Source organism: Rhamphochromis longiceps, linkage group LG22 (assembly GCF_057381845.1).
Source record: "Rhamphochromis longiceps isolate RC_006_pf linkage group LG22, R_longiceps_female_GT1.1, whole genome shotgun sequence".
In the NCBI taxonomy this organism is placed as follows: Eukaryota; Metazoa; Chordata; class Actinopteri; order Cichliformes; family Cichlidae; genus Rhamphochromis; species Rhamphochromis longiceps.
Window position 1 is genome coordinate 22,000,426 of NC_140577.1, and position 21,925 is coordinate 22,022,350.

Consider the following 21,925-nt stretch of genomic DNA (forward strand, 5'->3'; position numbering starts at 1 on the left):
AATACTACTACAATTTTCAGGTATCTGTAGTTTCTTCTCCTTACATTTTGGTCAAATAAAATAAAATAAAAATACAGATTTGTTTTTCCTTTGGTAAAGGTTAAATTACAAAAAATGAAATAAAATGTGTTTTTAATTTAATATGATTATTTAATTTCTTGTTATTAATATTATTATTTTATATTATTATATAACTTTTGTTAAAATTAAAAAATATCTGATAGAGAAATTATCTGGTAAAGAAATTTAAAAAAAAAAAGAATCCCACCCGAAAAAAAAGACCACGTGGGACGAGTGGTGACGTAAATCTCGTGCGACCGCAGTTCAGACACGGCCAGAAAATATTGCCGAGTGGAAGTGGTGTTTTTGCGCTCTAAAAGACGCCTTTAGCACCTTTTGGAAATGCCTGTGTGCAACTTCTTTCTTCAGGGCCGCTGTCGTTACGGCGAAAAATGTTGGAATGAGCACCCAAGAGGAGGAAGCAGAGGAGGAGGAGGAGGAGGTGGTGGAGGATATAACAACAACTACAGCAACCGCTCCTCTGGTCAGCAACAGCCCAGAAGTGGAGGTGGAGGTAACGTCTTTGATAAGTTAACATTCATCTAAACGTACTTTCAGTTTCTTTAGCATTCTTCGTGTGATGTTTTCGCTCTCTTAGCTAGCTTTTGTTAGCCTTCCTTTACTGTTCCACTGAATTGTAGGCAAATTAAGTTTGCTTCGTGGGTAGGGTATTTGAACAGTGGGCTGAGATTGTGCTTATCTAGGTAACTTAACCATGGAGTTAACCCTGGATTTTCAACTGTGGTTCACTTCTTACTGGGGTGTGTCCCCGTCATGCTAGCTTATTTAGAAATGGAAGGGTAGCCTGAGTATGTTGAATTCACTTCATAGCACGGGGCCCAGTCAAAAATATCAACTCTGTTAAGTTTTAAGTATGTCAACAACTTGGCATATGGGTTTTTTATTTTTTTATTTTTCCCAAACTTGAATGGGCATCACAGAAGAGGTTTTCCTGTTATTCTGAAGCCACATGAATGCACATTTAGTATAGGAGGGATGGGTAATGTTACTGTGTCGTAGTTTCTTTTCCAATGCAGTTATACTAGAAACAAATACATATTTTACAAAGGTCAGGTGTGTGCTAAACAACAGCAATTTAATTTCATGTTACCACTTCATGAGACCTCATGGTGGTTATCAAATAAATGAATGTAAAGCAGACAACCAGCTTTCAGTAAAGCAGAAAGTTGAGGATAAAGCTATCCAGAGAGCTAATAAAGTGATTTAAACAAGGATTAAAATTGGTTAATAATGATGATGCACTATGGAGTGTATTTTACACAATTTGTAATGCTTTGTGACACTGGTTTGTATTTTGATTCCAGGGTTTGGAAACAGAGTCTGGGTGAATCCTTCCCAGCAAAAAGGAAACTACATCCAGCCTTCATCCTTCTCTTCTCACGGAAGTGACGACTGGGGTCATGGAGGAGGTGGGGGAGGGGGAGGAGGAGGTGGTGGTGGTGGAGGGCGAAGAGAAAATGTGAAGAGCTCCGACTTTAGTTTCTCAAGTCAAAACAGATTTTCAGCTCTTAATACTCCCAGCACCTTTGACAGGGGAAGCAGGGGGGGAGGAAGGCCAGCGGGAGGAACAGTTGGTGATGAAGACGACGACAAAAAACTGTGAGTCTTTATGAGAAAACATAATGTTCTTTTTTTTTTTTTTTTTTTTTTTTTTTTAAACAAATTTTTTTTTATCAGTCGTAAGGAAATCATTGTCATATTTGTTATCCAGGGAAGTTATTCAGATGGACATGGATGTTTGGGAGAAGTCTGGCCAGTGGGGATTCTCGTGTTATTATAGCTTCAAGACACTTGTATCTGGTGTGTATGAGATTTTTCATTTTAAATGTATATTTTTAAAAACTGAAACACTGGACCTGAACATGTTTCCTATGTTTTGACTACAGGTTTCACTGACCTCTCCCCTGAAGAGCTCCGGCTGGAATACTACTCCACAAGACCTTCAGGAGATCTGCAGGGCTACGTAAGTGTAGTGTTCCTTAGTAATGTCATGTCTGTTTGGCTTTGGGTCAGTATTCATCTTGTATAGGATAAAGGTCTAATCATCTCTTAGTTTACTCAGATTGCACAGAGTGTATATTTGTTAATAATTTGAATCATTTTGGATAAGGATAAGTGTAAGATAATGGGGAATTTCAGTTTTTACTTTATAATTTCTTTAGCGTAAGATTTACAGTTAAATTGTATTTTCTTGCCTTATTTAATTTTTACGTACTGTTCCTTTAACACACGGTAACTGTGCACGGGGGGAACGTTCGCGACGGGCAGTGTGGAGCTACGGGGGCTTTAACTAGCTGTGGAGAAAAACAGTTTCTTACTGTGTTTGCAGTGTACAGGAACATTCAAACGGATCACTGTATTTCAAAACTGTGGAAATAAATGTTTGCCTGTTTGTTTTTCGACTACAAGCGGACTTAGTGCAGTTGAACATAATCCACAAAGACACGCGTACGGCCCGACTACCAGCTAGTGCTTCCGCGGTATCACATCTTCGTCGTGGATAGAAGCATGGCCCCAAGTCTTTTTGTTACATGGGCTTGATTATTATAATCAAGCTCTAATTTAATATCGGAAGGCAAAAGGTTAAATGTGTTTAAGTATTTCTAAGAGTATAAGAAATTCCTCTTGTCTGTGCTTAGATGAATGGCATCAATCAGCTGCTCAGTCAGTGGAAAAACAGAGTCCAGGAATTGAAGATTATGAATCCAGCCACTCGTGCGGCACTGGTAAGACACACAGATCCTCACAAACATCGCTTCCCAACTTTAGATCATTTGTTACAATTCCAGAGTCCATAACTGGTCCCTAATGAGACGTGAAAACCAAACAGCACTGAGAAGATGTGTTTAGATTTTTGCCATTAGGTGTGCATGTCAGCAGTGTGCAGCAATGGAAATGTCAGAATACATTTTCGTTTAATAAAGTTTCCTTCTACTCTTTGAACGTATCGAACACCTGGTTTAGATTTAATGCTGACGTTCTGATTTGACACTAGCATTGCTCCTGTCTGTTTTGGGGCTTTTAATTCAGTGGTTTTTTCTTTTTTCTTTTTTTACTTCATTTGTTTTCATTGCAGCTTGCAGAATTAAATGGTGCCGCACCTCAGGGATCTTCAGGTGGGTTTGGTTCGACAACAGCAACTGGATTTGGATCCTCAATCTCCAGCTTTGGAAGCAAAGGTAAAGATTAACGATTTCTTCATTGAATCATAAACTGTCTTTCTTTTTTGAAGGTACTTCCCATTTCTAATGAGTTATGATGCTTGAGCAGATTTTACAGAGACTGCATGTAGTTTAGTATTTTAGCACTAAATTAATCAAAGTATAGGTTTTCAGAATTTCATAATAAAAGGTATTTTATAAAATTATCCATCACTCCATGATAACTCTAAGTCCTTCTGTTCCTGCAGATTTTGGTGCACCAGCCCAGGCCAGCGGTTTCAGCTTTTCTGCTTCAAATAGTGGATTTGGCTCTGCAGCCACACAGTCATCTTCAACAGGTTTTGGTGACATCTTAGCAGCTCCCACACAGCCTCCCTCTGGGTTCGGCACTGCGTCCTCCTCTACACCTTCAGCTTCAAGTTTCTCCTTCGCCTCTACCACCACGGACAAACCAGCACCTGCGTCAGGATTTGGATCTGCCTCTGGATTTAGTTTCCCCACTGGAGCAAGCAGCAGTTTCAGGGTTGGAGCCCCTGCGACAACAGGAAGCAGCAGTCTTTTTGGGCAGACAAGTGGAGGATTTGGGGCAGCAGCCACTCAGCCCACTTCAGGAACTGGGTCTGCCGAAGGGGCGTCAGATAGTCTGTTTTCCCCTGAGAGTAAACTGACCGAAGAGGAACTGAGTCAGTTCAAGGCTAAGAAATTCACTCTGGGACAGATTCCACTGAAGCCCCCCCCTTCTAACCTGCTAGTGGTGTGATACTGTGGAGAATATGGGTAGATTATTAAACTAAAAACTATAATTTTGTGTAAACTTTAAGCTTTAAACCTTTTCCGTGCAAGTAATTTTGAAGATGTGGCTGACATCCACACACTTCTCCTCGGTGTAGGTGGAGAAAACTCAGTTTGGAAGTGTGCTGTGTACTTTCGAGCTATCTTTTGTCATAAAAAGTTCTATTTTTGAACGATTTTAGGTTGCATGGGTTTTAATTTGTTGATTTTTTTTTTCCCTTTTAAGTACCTAAGGGTACAGCAAGAAAAGTTGATGGGGAAAAAATCTTTTAAAGGTTTATTTTAATTTTTAATGATCAAACATGCAAAATTCAGCAAATCAGCTTCTTGAACTTTATGTGGAGTAAATTTGAGATTATCTGTGTGTTGGGCTAAAGGTAAATAAATGTATTTCATTTAAGGTTTCATGGGATAGAAATTCTTGCTGTAATTACATGTGTCAGTCAGAAGGTGGTGTCACAATACAAGCTGTCCATGAGGGGTTTTTTTTCTTTATTATTATTGTTATTTTTTCTGCATTTAAGTGTACTTGTGTTTTAACCTAGAAGTACTTTTTAACTTCAGGCTACTTTTCCCTTGCAATGTAATGTGATAAAACAACAAAATCAAGGCCTGGAAACCAAAAACAAACATTTATTCACACCAGATTTCTGCTAACAGAGAGCAAAGTGAGGCAGCTTCCAAATGACAGAGAATAAATAAGCTGTTCAGAATGTATTTATTAGGTGCTGAGCAAATGGTGGGACAGCAAGAGTGATCCATGTGACAGCAATAAACCATTCTGCTGAGGGGGCTCTACCTCTGCTGACTCGAGCATATTTTCAGCTGACGGGGAGTGCGTAGCTTCAGTCGGAGGTGAAGCTGGGTTTCGTGTTTGCCTGCGTTTGTGTGTCCGTGTTTTACAGCCAGGTCAAAAAGGCCTTGTAGATATAATTAATACAAATTTTGTGTTCTTATAAATACTGAACATTAACTGTGAGCAACAGTGTGCAACACAGTCATTTTCTCTCCTGCTCCTCTGTCCCTCAGCAGTAAACTCCCACCCACCCCCTGCTAGAAGATGATAAATAATTCAGCTGATTAATGAACGACTGAAAAAGACACGCTCTCATGAAAAGGCACTTGCTCCCTCGTGCCGCTGAAATGTGTTTGTATTGCTGTCCTGTGACTTTTAAAGCAATCTAACTGATAAATAAGGGCGCTTGTGAGTGTTTGTTACCCCACCCTACACCAAATAAGCAGGTTTGCTACGGCATCAAATCGATAGCATTGCTTGTGTTTACGTAGGGTATGCATGAGTGAGGGGATGAGTCTGTGGATACCTGAATACACACACAGAAACGCACGGGGTTTCATTGGTATCATTTACTCACTCTCAGATACATCACCTCAGTGATGATGTGGGATTGCTCGTCTGACCAGTTGTGCGTAATCTTAACACACATGCGTACCCTCCTTTCCTCCCATGGATCATTAAATATTCCCCAAGAGGGACCCTACATACAGGGACTGTCCTCTCCCCCTTCCTCTTCACCCTCTACACCACAGACTTCAGCCACTGCACAGAGACCTGCCATCTTCAGAAGTTTTCTGATGACTCTGCGGTGGTTGGATGCATCAGCAGGGATGATGAGACAGAGTACCGGGCTGTGGTCGACTCCTTTGTCACGTGGTGTGAGCAGAATCATCTGCAGCTCAACGTGGCAAAGACCAAGGAACTGATCGTGGACTTCAGGAAGACCAGGAAACACTTGACCCCTGTTTCAATCCAGGGGGTCAGTGTTGACATTGTGGAGGACTATAAATACCTTTGAGTACACATTGACAATAAACTGGACTGGGCTAAAAACACCACAGCACTTTACAGGAAGGGCCAGAGTCGTCTCTATTTTTTGAGGCGACTGAGGTCCTTCAACATCTGCCAGAAAATGCTGAGGATTTTCTATGAGTCTGTTGTGGCCAGTGCGATCCTCTATGCTGTTGCATGCTGGGGGAGCAGGCTGAGGGTCGCAGATGCCAACAGACTTAATAAACTGATCCGTAAGGCCAGCAATGTTGTGGGGATGGAGCTGGACTCCCTCAAGGTGGTGTCGGAGAGGCGGATGCTGTCCAAGATAAAGACAATGTTGGATAACACCTCCCACCCACTCCATGACATGCTGGTCAGTCACAGGAGCTCGTTCAGTGAGAGACTGAGATTACCGAAAAGCACCACTGAACGACACAGGAAATCATTCCTGCCTGTGGCCATCTCCCTGTACAACGCATCCACTTAACACACTGTTTGCTGCTACAGCTACACATGTTTCTTTTCCAACTATTTATTTATAAGTGACTTATGTATGTATGTATGTATGTATATATATGTATATATTGTACTATTCTTAGTTAGCGTATTGTCTGTCTTGTCTTAATGTTGGTTTAAAATGGAGCACTGTAACAAAAAATAATTTCCCCCAGGGATCAATAAAGTATTCTGATTCTGATTCTGATTTAAAATGATGGAAATACAGCGTCAAGACTTGAGTCCATATGCTCCTTCAGTCCTCCCTTCCCAACCCTCCTGTGAAATCACTGCTTAAACAACACAGCGTGCACTGTAATCCAATTGACTGTGCCCTGACTTCAGCAACACGAACCAGATGTACACAGTATATGGTGCTTTAATATATTTAACACACCTATCGATAAGAGGGAAACAGGAGCTGTCTGTCTGGTTGATGCCCTCCTTTAGACTGCATGCCCCGGCTGTGTAGCAGCCCTTTGAATTATGACTTCTGCCTGCTGCTAACTTTTCCAGATCAGCAATTTTTGTCTTTATTATAGGGTGACTAAATGCACGCTGTTTCCATTGCCACTGTGGTGTCTGCATTAGCTGATGTCAGCACTGGAAAGAAAGAAACGCTTCGGTTGCCCCACTGCACATTTCAGAGGAACTGAGTTGAATCCAAAACTACTATAAATAGGGTATGATTCCAGGTGACCCCTCCAACACACACACACACACACCACCCCTTTTATAGTTGTAGCAGAGAACAAGGCTTAGTAATTGGAGCTATGAATCCAGAGGTAGAATTGATTGTGTTGTGCCACAGCAGTTTGCCTATGGGAAACAGGGCATTGATCCAAGGCCTCTGATTTATGCCTATCTGACTGGCCTTTTGCAAGAGGCCTTGGTGGCACATATTTCACCTGCAAATATATTTTTATAGGTCCATGTCTGGCCTTGTGTTTCCATGCTGAGGATGTTTATGGTTTCATAGTAGGATTAGTGTCTTCCGCTTAACACACTGAGAGTAAGAAACGTTGGCTTAGAGAATATACTGCACATGCTGCATTTAAGGCTGGTCTTGTTTTAAATATTGAACTGGAGATCCAAAAAGGCTGGATAGAAAATAAATTCAAAGCATCAATCTTAACTGTGCAGACACTGCTGCATACTCACTAAGTGGAAACGGAAGCATAGCCATTTCAATTTCATTAGATCTCATATAAATTCAAAATACTTTCCAGTAAAGATCATGTCTGCTTTTTTTTTTTTTTTGAAATTTCATTTCACATTAATCTAGTGTACTGGTGCTGTACAGACTGGGTAACTCAGACAGTAACAATGTGATGTGTTATGAGTCATCTCTAGCAAACATCCAGTATACTTGTTGAGTTTTATACATTACAGAAATGGAAAAATTTAAATGCTGTGTCCAAGCCAAGAGTCTCAACTTGCATAGGCCTACTGTACGTATTCCAGCCTGCGATTGCTTGCAGCTGTTTGAGTTAGATCAGAGAATAATTTCAGTCTTGCAAAAGGCAGCGACCGCCAAAGAGTTCAACAATTCTTGAAGTTCACCATGAGTGGCTGCAAAAGAAAAGTAACTGTTTTCTTCACACTTGTTGGATTAAATAACTTTAGGAGCTAGGACACATGTAAATATATATAACTCATTACAACGCTTTAGAGTAAACGAGTTTGACATTTTGCCACATACACCCTTTAGTTGTTTTGCTGAAATTAACATTAGAAGATTTCTTTTACTCTCTTTTTTGTCCATTAAGTATGAGGCTGTGCAGCCAGGAGACCATTAGCTTAACAAAACAGCAAGAGTGGCAAAGTTATTGCCGCTCTCTGCAAAAATGACAACACATCTAAAAATCGCCAATTAACACATTATAATGTGTGTTAACTATTTCACAGCCATGGACTGTGACTTGTTGGAGTGAGTCTCATCCCCATTGTGAATTTGCTACATGAAAACCCTAAATTTATGGATTTAACACACCAGCTATGATTAATATTTCACTTTGGGGGAATAAAAAAAGTACTATGACAAGAACATCAACATAACCTTTTTAGCTAACCCCCCCAAAAACCCTGTTTGCTTATTTACACATACAGCTGTTACTTTATGCGATTAACGTTATAAATTGGCTATTCAATTCTTCTATTCTTCCTGTTTTCTTTGCTATCTAGCTTGGTAAGCTAGTTTATATGCTAACTGCATATCAACTACTGCTAGCTGTTTATAGTGCCTAATTAAGGTTTTTAAAAAGGCAGTTCCTGTAACATATTTTTTAAATGCAGCTACATTATTATCATTAGCATTATTATTTAATAAAAGGTTGCTGTGTTTACTTTTTTATTTAACTAAAATTATAATTTTGTAAAATTTATTTCACAACTGGGTCATGCCAGAAATAGTTTTTTTGAAAACCACTGGGCTAAAAGCTGGTGCAAAGCAGTTAATAAAACGTAAAATGTAACTTTCTCCAGCCTGAAAACAGTTTCCTCCTGAGGCCGAAACGAAGAATGGCAAAGGTGAATCACAATGATAAATGTGAGGACAGGTGGACGCTTTTGCACAGGTAAACATTTACAGTTCCCTCCACGCTTTCTCCACAAATGTCCACGCGTAGTCGCTGTTTGCCTGTCTTCTCCAAGCGGCTGGGCCTGCTTGTAATCCATCTCTCCTCTCCCTCCTTCCCACCCTCCTATCCCTTTCGCCACAGCAGCGCGTTTCTCGCCGCGCCTTGCATGCCGTGTGACCAGCATCACAGAGCCGACAAGCCGTCCTGCGAACCGCCGTCCTCACACCAGCACAGCGAAAATAAAACCCAAACGATGACATACTTACAAAAACGACAGAAGCAAACATTAATTTGACAACTTCCGACTCCCCGCACCTTGCCTTCGCCGCTCCTTGCTGTAAGTGGTAAGTGCACTGATTCCTTCTTAATTGCGCGGCTCGCGGTGCTCAGTGTCCGTGCAGGACAATGATCGCACCAATGGACTGATGATCGGAATAATACAACTGATATCTGAGCAGATGAGAGGAGCATGGCGCAGATATCTTAAGCTGTGTTTAATCTTGCAGTGTACAGGCTATAGGCATTTTGGAGGTAGTGGACTGGATTAGATTATTTGCAGCACATCAGCTGGAAATACTTGGTTTCCTCTGTTATGCTCTCATCTTTGTTAGTAAGCAATTGCCACGATACAGCTTACAGGTTCATGTCTTTTCTTACTTTAATCTCGTTAAGTGTTTAAAGAGATTAATACGGTCATAAGAGACAGTATATATGATGCACAGTGATGCTGTGGTGGATATAGCATTGTGGCCTAAATACTCATAGACACAATTTTCTTGCTTTCACTTTTACTAATAAAGTATTCTGATTCTGATGATTCTTAGTCTACACTGATGTTTGCTTAAGAGATGTGGAACCAGTTGTCTCTGCTGATTTAGACATGTAGGGAGAAAGTTCAGGCATGTCATAGGTCAGCTGTGCCCTTCTGGTGATCTGTGGATGGCTGCATGAGGTCAAAGGCATAAAGGTGCCTCGCTATAATTCAGTTTATGCACTGCTGCCCCTTTCTTATGGTGTTTGTTTATGCTGCACGTGACAGTGAATGGAGAGGAAGGAGGGAGTGTGAGTGAAACTGAGCATATTTTAAGATGCCTGCCCCTTGCCTGTGCCAAGTGCACGCTGAGGTGTGAGGTTGTATCAGATGGCTGCATGAACGTGTATGCACACAAATGAAGGGAGATGCAAACACCAGAATGGAAGCGCAGACTGTGCTCCCCACCTGTGGAAGGAAACTGAAACATGTGACTCAGGATCTTCTTTTGAATAAAAAGAGACAGCGCATATTAATGAACATATATCAATGTAAATATGCCAGAGTTAGCCAACAGGCTAAATTTACATCTGTAGCACCTGGCAGGTCAGACAAAAACAATAAATACGGAATTTAGCAAACCCTCAGACAGTGTACAACAATCTAGTCCAGACAACAAATACATGAAATTACAGCACAAAATGTTATATTACAATGAAACCCAAAATATGTAACATTAAAAATAACACATATTAATATAAAACTAGTGATTGCAAATCTGATTCCTGTTTAGCCATCGTTTGAGATTAGTTTTAAATGTGTTGAAGGAAGTCCATTCTCTTAATACAGCTGGAATACCATTCCACATCTCAGTATCTTTGCCAGAGGTAGTGAGATACCAAAGGTACTGTACAATCCCTTCTAGTAGAGGATCTGATTACTCTTCCACTGATATTGGATTTAAACATGATGAACTCACTCAGTGAGGGTGGAGCAAGTCCATGTAGGATCTTATAAAAAGAACAAGCAAAAGTAAATATTTAAACATTTTTAAAACTGAAGATATTATATTTCTGAAGCATGAGACAGTGATGGAAAGAAAAAGGTTTTGTCTCTAACACTTCTAAGGCCTTTTAAAATAAAGAGTCTTTGGTTTCAAAGTAGCTGTACTTTGACTTTCTCTCAATCGTGTGAAGGGAATAGTATGAAGGCAGTTTGATATTTGTGACACTTGTAATTGTTAGTATTAAGCATGAGTAAGCGAGAGCGAGTAAGTGCATTAACTGGCACTAAAGGACTGTATCTTCTCGGCCTGTTTCAAGGAGAAAGAGAATAATTATCCTCATGCTTAACTCTTAAAATGCTACCGTGACTCAGACTCGATCCTTTGAATAATCCAATGAAACGCAACTGAGTAAATAAAATCTTAAAAAGACTGAAACTTGTGCTGTGGAAAGCTGTGGCCCTGTACTTCCATTTAATTTGAACTCACACATTCACAGAAGCCAGTTTTCATAAATTTGCTATTCTGTACCGATTTAAGAGAGACCAAGGATCACTCATCCCATTTTATATCCTCAAAAGCTGCCATTTAGCTCACATGTCTGCTTATGAAGTATTCATGTGCTCGTGTCACAGTTTTACTCCAGATTTGGTTGGGTGTGGCTTTCCAAGCAGCTTTTGAGCTGCAAGTCTGGGATGGAACAAAAGCCTCTTATTGTAAAATATTTACTTGGATGAAATATATAGCTGTGCTCAGAAGTTTACATACAGTGATTTCCATGAACTCATCTCACTCGCAAATAAAGGAGGATCCAAACGCAGGCAGTTGTAAAGGTGTGAGGGTGGTTTATTAAACACAAAATAAAAATGGGCAAACGGCAAAAGGAACAGAAGGCTATCTAAACTGAGAACAACTAAACTAGTGAACACAAACCAGGACATGAACATGAAGGAGGATGAGCAGCGGAGGATGAGCAGCGGAGAATGACGACGGACAGCAGGGAAAACACACGAGTGAGACATGGTGGATACACAGACAGACCAGCAACTACAATGACAGGAGACGCGACTTAAATACTCACAGAGAAACACAGGGAGATTACACACAGGTGGTGGACACAGCTGGGAGTAATTAACGAGACGAGACAAAACTGAACACACTCACATGAGACGCCGACCTTCACAATAAAACAGGAAACAAGAAAACACTACACAAGGACGCAGACACGACACTGAGAGATAGACAGAAAATGACACATGGAACTTGAACTATACTATACAGACACAACCGAAGGACAATTCCTAAAACATGAATAAACAGACACATAGAATTCCAATAATAATAATAATAATGATCAACAAAGCACAAGAGTAACAAAACGATCATTCAAAAATAAATCAAAACATAATAAACTCAAAATGCTGGGTCGAACCGACCCAGAACCGTGACATGGACCTGGATTTCAAGCATAGTCTGTAGGATTGAGGTTAAGACTTTAGGAAGACCATTCCAGAAGTTTAATCCAGTCACAAACCAGTTTTGATGTGTGTTTCGGTTCATTGTCCTGCTGGAACGCACAGTTTTTTCCAAGTTTCGTCTAGTCGTTGATTACTATTCATTATTCCATCCACTTTGTGCAGTGTATGAATATCAACAAAACAGCCCCAGAGCATGATGCTACCGCTACCATGCTTGACAGTTAGTACAGCCTCATCTTTATTCCTCCTAACATATCTCTTGTCATTGTGGCCAGAAACATCAATCTTTCTCTTTTCTGACCATAAAATGATGAGTACCCTCTCAGTCAGCGTTGTTAACCTTGCTTCGCTGTGGACAGTGATGCTGGCGTTCCAACAGTTTTCGGTTCATGGCAGGCTCTAGTCTTGGTGGTTTCTGGGTTGTTCCTTAACATCCCAACAAATTTCCTCTCATCTGAGGGTGACAGTTTGAGTCTTTTGCCAGACCTGGGCAAAGTGGAGACGCGTCCGAATAACTTTGACACACCATTATTCAAACTGATGACCTTGGAGTAGTTCTTGTAGAACATCCAGCACAATTTAATGAAAGATTTTGAGTAAGTTTATGTATATGTTTGAGCCTGTATGCAAACTTCTGTTTGAATACGTCCGTTTGTATACTGTATGGATTTGAGAAAATCCAAAATAAGCCACTAAGTCAGTAAACATGTCTGCTGTACAATAATTTCACTGTGGACAAAGAAAAGTTGAAAGAAATGAATAAAAGTCTCAAATTACCATCATATTATGTAAAGTTGTGAACACAATTGTATGATTGTGCATAGTCTTGAGTCTTAGTGGTGGGGAGAGTAGCATCACATATTATCAGATGAGCTGCTCCAAAGGCCAGCCTGACTTTTGTGCACTATATCATCTTCCATCAAAGAGCCTCAGCTCACACACACACACACACACACACACACACACACACACACACACACACACACACACACTACTAAAAACCAATAGCTGGAAAGGGCAAAGGCAAAGTGCAGTGCAACACACACACACTCATAAATGCACTGACACATCTGATCACACTTCAGATCTGTAGCTGCCCGCTGCTGGTTCTGGTGCTCTTTGAAATGAAAATCAAATGAAAACAACCAAGAGGCAGAGCTAGACACTTATCATAGCAATGAACAGGCTCCGGTGTGCGTGTCTGGGTGCTTATTTATATGTGTGTTATTGTTGCACCGTATGTCGCTGCGTGCACTCGTGGACAGCCATCTGTGGGGCACAATTCACTAGCCAACTGGTATGTGTCATCAATGGCGGTGGTTGTGATTGGCTGACGATTATTGTTTGGCTTGACTCGCGCCTCACCTCCCACTCCAAACTGGACTTACCACTGAGACACTAAGGTGTTATATAAGATTATTTTGCATACTTGGACTGAACCTTGCCCAGAAGAGGTCAGCCCATATGGATGTGATGGGGGTTTTTGACCTATATTTTTGAAGTTTACATTTTTCATGACACAGTGAGGGAATTGTCCAGGTTGAAAGACCAGTGTTCTGGCCTGTGTGCAGTGATGTTATGGGCAGTTGTGTGTCAGTTAGAGGAGCGAAGATGGCAGTGTCGGTAACAGTACTGTTGCAAATGAGTATTTAATCCAACACTAACTTTTACTATCCATTAGTGTCTGTGTATTCATTTTTTGGCCCAATTATCCATCCATCCAGCTACCTGCTATCTGCTATTTATCAAGCACTGGGTTGTGCAGCTGCAGCCCAGATCTCTGTCTCCTCAGCCACACTCCTTCAGGTTAGCCAATGGAGTATTCCTAGGCCAGTTGAGAGATACAGTATAATCTCTCCAGCAATCTCTCCACATAATCTCCTGAGTCTAACCCAGGGCCTTCTTTTGGTGGTATATACTTAAAACACCGCACTCTAGAAGTGCTTAGGAGCATCCTAGTCAGGTGCCCAAACCACCTCAACTAGCTTCTTTCAGTGTGTAGAAGAATTGGCTCTACTGTGAGCAGCAATATCCCACTTGCACTATTAACACTGTGTGGGCAGAGCATTGCTTCCGCCTCCCGAGTTGTGTGATGATTTGACAGAATCGCTTCAAGGCCAACTGACAGTCTGGCTCTATGGCCAAACTTCTCCCATACCTGACTTTTTGCTTTAGCTACTACCAGAGCTGCACTTTGATTGGCCTGCTGGTATCTGGCAGCTGTCTTTGGAGTCCTGTAGGGTAACCAACCTTGATAGGACCCTTTATTCCGTTTAATGGCTCTCATCACCTCTGATGGCCAGCTCTGTGTAGCTTCCTGAGCCATTGAACGTGGTCCATTCAGATTCAGTGTCCCCAGCCTCCCTCGGAATGCTGTCAAAGCTGAATGTGGGAACTGAAGGTCTTCTTATTAGAGTTCGGCCTCTCTTCAGGACGCTAGCTCCAGAGCCCAAGCCATGAATTGAGGTGAGCTTGACTGTATCCAGCCAGTATCTCTCAACCTCACACTGACTCAGGTTCTTTCCCCACCAAAGTGGTGATGTTCTGTGTCACGAGCTAGTTTCAGCACTGCTGCTTGACACACATTTAGAAGAAAAAGAAGAGGAACCCGAACTGTGATAAACCTTAGAAGAAACCTAGGATTGTCATTTTATAATAATAAAACATAATAATTGATTGCATGTTATGTTGTAAAAACACAGTATGGATTCAGCTGCAGATAAAAATAAATCCCTGAAATATAATAATAGTCATTATTATTATTATTAAGAAATCATTTATATCAGCAAAACAAGAATAACATTTAGGTCTAGCTAAAAAAAAAAAGAAGGGGTGCAACGATACACAAAATTCACGGTTCGGTTCGATACTTTGGTGTCACGGTTTGATATTTTTTCATTACAAAAAAATGTTCATGCCTTTTTAATTTGTCATCTATTAAAATTATAAATATATATTTTAACTCAAAAGTACAGTTTTTAAATTTAATGTTGCTAAAACAACAAAATAATAAAAAAAAATTAAAGGAAGCTCTTTGGTCTTGGCCATGGCGGAGTTTGGAGTCTGACTGTTTGAGGCTGTGGACAGGTGTCTTTTATACAGATGATGAGTTCAAACAGGTGCCATTCATACAGGTAACGAGTGGGGGACAGAAAAGCTTCTTACAGAAGACGTTACAGGTCTGTGAGAGCCAGAGATTTTCCTTGTTTGAGGTGACCAAATACTTATTTTCCACCCTGATTTACGAATAAATTCTTTACAAATCCTACCATGTGAATTCATGGATTTTTTTTTCACATTCTGTCTCTCACAGTTGAAGTGTACCTCTGGTGCAAACCTCTGTCATCATTTTAGGTGGGGGAACTTGCACAATCGGTGGCTGACTAAATACTTTTTTGCCCCACTGTATATTTATATTTATATATATATATATATATTTATATTTATATTATATATATATATATATATATATATATATATATATATATATATATATATATATATATATAAGATAAACATGTAACTCTTATCCTGTCTTCCTGGAGGATCTGTATGCATTCCATTGCACACATCCCTTTAAAATGTTTAGCTGTAAATAAGACAGAAAGCTGTGCTTTGGTTAAACCTAGCTATCTCTCTACAGACCTACTGCAGCCCTCGAAAACCTCACAACACAAGCCCTTGCATTCTAAGTTGGAACTTGGTGATTTGACATGTTGAGCTGGGTGAGATCCTATGTGATACTCCGCCCCAGGCAGACTACCAGTGTCCCAGGTGGGATGAGACAGAGGGGCGTGGGGGCTGAGGGATAGTGAGAAAGATGTCACTGGCCACATTAGTCACCAGCAAAAGCAGGCCATGAGTCAGGAAAGCTCGCTGTCTCATCCATCACGTCCCTCTTAACCCACTTTCCTTTCAGCCCAGCCGTTCCGACTTTTATTTTTCTATTTTCTGCTGGCTCTCCATCCCCCTGCTGACTGAGTAACTCTGCATCCTTCTTTTGATGGTGATGAAAAGAGAAAGAGAGTGCAACGAGAATAGTCCAGTGCTGGACAGATTGCAGGTTACAGTGAGAGATGAAAGTGGAAAGTGATTTAGGGTCAACCTTTGTAGTGCAACAAGGGAAACGGCGAGGAAATGGACTGTCTTCTACCAAACAGCTTTTACGATAAACATAATGATTAAAAGAAGTTTATTTCGCTTCTGTCACTACAGGCAGATAAAGAAGACAGCGCAGTGATAAAGTGTGTCTTGTTTTCACACCAGATTTCCCATGGCGATGCGTAGAGAGAAACCCTGTGAGCTAGTGAGGCTTCTGTGGGGCATGCGATGATGATATGAGCCTCATCCAAAAAGCTGTGGGCTCAAATCCAGGACAAGGTGTTTAATTCAATGAAAGTCTAATGTTTCTAGCTCAATGATAGAGAAATAGGTTTGGAAAAGTGGGGATGAGTGAGTGAATATTTAATATATTTTAACACCAACCTGTGCAGTTTTTTTTTTTGATATTTTGAACATTTAGAAGGTTGGCAGAGCTGATAAGCTGCAGCTGCTGCTTGTTAGTTTGATTAGTGAGATGTATCCATTATGCACTGTAACCCCCCCCCCCCCCCCCCCAAAAAAAAAAACAAAAAAAACACCAAAAAAACAAAATGCGCTTCACAGAAAAACTGATTGGCAAGTCCTTCGTAGTTAGTTTTGCCCGTACATCCTTCGTATCTACGAGCAAAACTAACTGCTGAACTGGATGTCCACGAGGAAGCAACTTATCGATTGGAAGTGGGCTATACCTTAAAGTTTATCGTATACCATTTAGAGTCTGTTTTTTGCTCTGAATGGGTCACTTTGCTACAAAGCAAACATTAGACTTTATTAAAGAAGATTTTAATCTAAGAGCTCATCAGGAAAATGTTTGCTGAAGTCCTGAATTCATAAAGTAGCATAATTTTCTCACAACCTTCCATGCAATTGAACCTCTCTTGTTAACCAGTGGAGTCGCCCCCTGCTGGCCATTGTATATAGATTGGCCATCTATATTAAGCAATTTGTTTATTTGAGGTAGAGAAAAAGCTAAATTTCCATTTTGTTTAATACCTAACATTAGCTTTTTTTTGTGCTTTTTCTGTATTATCATCAATTTGTTTTTAATCACAAATATTTCTTTTTGCAATTAAAAACAAACTTTAAAGAGATGTTGGTCATTGGCTGACATTTGCCTGATGGTAGTAAGACACAGTGTCATCCATCTGTTTGCTTACAGATGTGCACTTTTTAATGCCACATTTCATTGTTAACAACCTCCGACAGGCTAATTTGAGCTGTAATTGTAGCAGTGATTGGGGAAAATTCAAAGCTTTGCTTCCCTGCCGCAGCCGATTCGACATGATTTCAGCAGTTTGTGCGAAAACGTGGTGTGACGAATCGAATTTATGTCTGCTGTCACAAGGTGATGTAGAGGGAGTGACTTGGTGACTCACCTCATTAAAGATTTTATTGGATAAAAATTTGATTGGGCCAACGGGAGAGGGAAAGTGAAAAGCTTTCTCTTTTCTGTTCATTTCATGGCTGTTAGCATTTGATTCAGATTTGTGTCTGTGTGCATCAGGCATAATATTGCTCTGCAAAGTGTGAAATGGAAATTTGTGAATATTGAGTGGTGCTCTCACTTATTGTTCAGCGTGCCTTCTGATACTTTGTACTTTTTCAAGTCGAAGTGAGACTGAAGAAATCGGATCTGAGTGTGTGAGCCGAGTGGTTCACAGAAGATTTGGATATTAGCTCAAGACCAGCAGCCAAGACATCAGTGTCAACACCCTATGTCATTCAATACTTTGGTTCTGTCTTTTGCCCCACTCTGGCACATACGTTCAGCACAGCATATGTGTGTTTGCACTATGCTGCGTTTCTCTGTGTGCGATTACGTGTGTGATCCATTTGGCTCCCAGTCTTCCCACAGCTTGGCAGTCTTACGCTCTCCTCTGTGTGTAGCTGTATAACCGGCCTTCTGTTTCCTCGCCTTCACAGACCCCTTATGATCACAGAGATACAGTACTCCCCTAACCCACACACACACGGCATAAGGTCTGGTATAATACAATGGCAGCAGGCGCTGGGGTTCACACGTACAATATCATAACCTGGGAAGTTTCCATAGTGGCCCCAAGACGAAGTGCTTTAATGGTGCTGCCTTGCCCTTGTGTACTAAATTTCTTTCATATTTCTTTTCATTCTTCATTACTTACCAGGATGTACAAAACAAAGTGTATGATCAGGATATGCTGTTTCAGCTGGTGAAGAAACTAATATACTAAGTCGTTGAAAGCGACAATGTTATTCAATTTTTATTATTTTCTACCATATATATAGGCCTACATACTGTTCTTTATGTGGGTGTTCAGTTTAGAGAAAATGATGGATGTGTAACTAATCCCTGTGAGTAAAAAGCTAATTCTTCCAACTACTGTGAAGACTCAAATTCAGACAGTTTTTCCTGTTACTCTTGGCTCTGCATGATGTTAAGGAGGGTGAGGAACATCCTTATAATGCTCATCTCAGGCACACAACTCTAGCTGCAAGTGCAGATGGATGATCAACCTGCTGTTCAGACCTTCTGTTTGCCAGGGCAGCCAGTCAGAAGAAATCTGGCTTAAAGGGAGAGGATCTAAAATGGATTATTTGAGATATTGCAAGAATGGCATTGCTGCACCAACACCCAATCTATGGTAAATGAGGATTATTTTGAACGGTGATTCATGCTAAGCCACTCTTATTAGAGTCTAAGAATACAAATGTGATGGTGGAAAGGAGAAGAATAGGTTTGTACCTATTTTAGATTTGCATGTGTTTAAAACTCTGTCACAATGAATGACCGGACTCAGGCGCAGAACTCTGTTGATGTTGCAAAAAATAACAGTTTATTTACACAATCACCAGGTGCCATATACAAAGTGTGAGTGAAAACTTGGTGGTGGTGGTGGGGTGGGGGGGCACACTCTTCTTCGGCCACACACACCACTCAGCAAAGACATGCCTGGGGAGACACAGGGAACCATGACAGTACCCCCCGAACTTAAATGGGAGCCTGCTGGCGACCCATCATTCTTGCCAGGATGCAGGGGTGGAACTCTCAAAGCTTGGTTTTGTCCAGAACCACTGACCGCAAAATCCAGGAGTGTTCTTCAGGGCCAAAAACAGGGTCCATCTGGCTTGCCCGGGGGTTTAACAGTTTGGTGGACTGTAGGTACGCTAGCTTTTTGTGATCCGTCCATGAGATGAAGGTTGGACCGTGCCCTTGAGCCGGGTCTCGAGTCCTCCAGGGCAAATTTTATTGCCAGCAATGCTGATCTCCCATGTCGTAGTTGTGTTCTACAGGGGACAAATGGTGAGAGAAAAAGGCACATGGGGGGAGCTTACTCCATCCTTTTGTTAGGAGAGCATGGCATCCACCCCCGAGTTGGAAGTGTCTACTTCCACCTTGAATTGGAGACCCAGATCCAGTTGGGAGCTGAGGCGAAGTGCTCCTTGAGAAGTGTGAAGGCAGCTTGGGCATCCTAATCCCACTGGAAAGAAATCTTAGGAGAGGTTACGTGGGTTAGAGGAAAAGCAATTTTATTAAAGTCACGAAAAGAATCTACGATAAAAGTTAAAGAAACCGAGAAAACGTTGGAGCTGCCTGCTATCTGTGGGCTCGGGCCAATTCAGCAACAGCTTGAACCTTGACGGAGTCCGGTTTCAGGTTCCCCTCCTCAATGATATACCCCAGGAAAGAACAGTCTCAACATGGAATTTGCACTTCTCCCCCTTAATGAACAGTTTATTCTCAAGTAGCTGCTGGAGAATTTGCCTAACATGGTCCTTGTATGGTTCTTGTACAAAGACACTCACGCTCACAGTCACAACTCCAGGGGTGGAAACGGGGACGGGTCCAGCAAGATCTATAGACTAGAAAACATGACTGGAAGCCAGGAAAAACACCGGGAATGAGAATACACAAGAAAGAGATGGGGTTACACCGACAAGTGTCGTAACGATCCAGCGATGAGAAACACTGAGCCATCACCTTAAGTAGTAGCTGGAGTGTCCGGAGAACAAGAAGCAGGTGCGTGATTATTTGCTGGAACCCGCAATGAGTTCCACCCTGGCAGAGGAGAGCAAGAGAGAGAGATTACAACAACAACATCCCGAGGAGACACAGGGAACAATGACAAACTCAGATTGTTTTTTTTTTTTTTTTTTTTTTTTTAATCAGTTGGCATGTTGTTCCTTTAGTCAGAATTCAGATATCAATTTCTGTGCTGGATGGAATTTTATCTGCACAGTTCCTTAATTTATAATGAAATGAACTATGGACCGATCAGATATTACATATCGGTATCGGTCCGATACTGGCCTAAATTACTGGATCGGATATCGCAGAGAAATAAAAAATGTAATCCGATCCATTAAATATAACGAAAGCACCTCACAAAACTTGTGACATGGCGTAACTCGGCTCATAACCTTAGCACGTCGGAGCAGTATGCATCACGTGATAGAGCGGCTGTGGCGTGCAAGACCTGTCGGTGGTCTGGTTGAGCATTTGGAGCCTTGCTACCAACCCAGCATTTCATCTCCGACAAAGTTATCCCAGAGAGAAGTAAAGCAAGTGTGTAAGTTCATCTCTGAATGTTTGTAAAGCATTCCCACGTTAAGCTTAACAACCGATATATGGATCGACTGCTTCTTCTGTCTCCCTCCCTCTCGTGCTGCTACTTCAATCGTGAAACTGATCAATGATCAGCTGATCGGCTTTTCTGTCGCGACTCCGTCTCTCTTGTTTGTTTATCACCCACTTTGCACCAGAAAGAGGAAACCAGCGGATAAACAACAGCAGCACGTTTAACCTTGATAAGCTGTTGTTAGAATCTATTTAATATTACTTTCTACACCAGGATCCTTTTCTACGTAGCTGACGGCTGGTAACTGTGCAGGGGCGGATCTAGCAAAGTTTAGCCAAGGGGGCAGGTAGGGCATTAACAGGGAAAAGGGGGCAAAAATACATACTTTTCTTTCTTATTCTCGCTTGTATTAAATAATTATCTGAATCTTACACCCAAAGTTTTAATTTGATGTAAAATGAATAGAAGTCCATTACTGTATATAGTAACTATTAAGTTTCCTTTGGGAAGGCAACAACTGTGCAGTCTGCAATTCTGTAGAAGAAAGATGTGGAATCTATTTAATATTTCTTGAAAAATAATTGATTTCTGTGCATTTTTTTTCACACTGCATCAAATTAAGGTTGATTACGTTGATTAAGCATCATGAGGTGGAGCGTGGGGGGTGGTTCCCTTTTTTTTTTTGTTGCTGGGAGTTGGAACCCTGTTAGTTAGGTTGCTTAATATTTACGCTAATTACTCTTTAAAATACCAGAATAGGGAGGATGGTGTAGGTTTAAGTTTATTAGACTGATCAGTATTGCTGAATTATGAAATATTTTGGGTGCAGTGTATTTTTTTGCATACAGGTATAACAGAATATCTTTAGAGTTATTTTTTTTTAAATTTGAGTATGAACTTATACAAAATGCAGCAAGATATTAAAAAACAGTTTTATTGATTAAAAAAACACTATCGGATTCATATCGGTATCGGCAGATATCCAAATTTATGATATCGGTATCGGACATAAAAAAGTGGTATCATGTCATCTCTAAAATGAACCAAAAAGTGCTGTTAGCCAGGACAGCTGTTATCCACTTCAGTAATATACACGCTCTTTATAGTTAACATCTGGTTGTCATAGTGTAAGTTGTGTA

The 21,925-nt window shown here is 40.9% G+C and overlaps 2 protein-coding genes across 3 annotated transcripts in view; both read left to right on the forward strand.

Annotated features, from left to right (window-relative positions):
• The first annotated feature begins 298 nt into the window (after positions 1-298).
• Positions 299-4,900, forward strand: nup42 (nucleoporin 42). The gene is made up of 7 exons (XM_085396675.1): positions 299-574; positions 1,386-1,680; positions 1,793-1,881; positions 1,968-2,044; positions 2,721-2,807; positions 3,158-3,260; positions 3,491-4,900. The coding sequence occupies exons 1-7, from the start codon at positions 403-405 to the stop codon at positions 4,000-4,002; spliced, it is 1,335 nt and encodes a 444-aa protein (XP_085252801.1). The 5' UTR covers positions 299-402; the 3' UTR covers positions 4,003-4,900.
• A 4,146-nt stretch (positions 4,901-9,046) lies between these two features.
• The window catches only part of rims3 (regulating synaptic membrane exocytosis 3), a 58,687-nt gene continuing 45,808 nt past the window's right edge, over positions 9,047-21,925 (forward strand). Inside the window, exon 1 of one of the 2 annotated variants that reach the window (XM_085396481.1) lies at positions 9,047-9,241. The gene's annotated coding sequence lies outside the window, so the exon portion shown is untranslated. The remainder of the gene's footprint in view (positions 9,242-21,925) is intronic. The other variant, XM_085396482.1, reaches the window with a different exon arrangement.

Coding starts and splice junctions, on each gene's coding strand:
- nup42 (XM_085396675.1), top strand. CDS start 403: ATGCCTGTGTGCAACTTCTTTCTTCAGGGCCGCTGTCGTTACGGCGAA. Junction 1,882..1,967: donor CTTCAAGACACTTGTATCTG/GTGTGTATGAGA, acceptor TTTTGACTACAG/GTTTCACTGACCTCTCCCCT. Junction 2,808..3,157: donor CAGCCACTCGTGCGGCACTG/GTAAGACACACA, acceptor TTTTCATTGCAG/CTTGCAGAATTAAATGGTGC.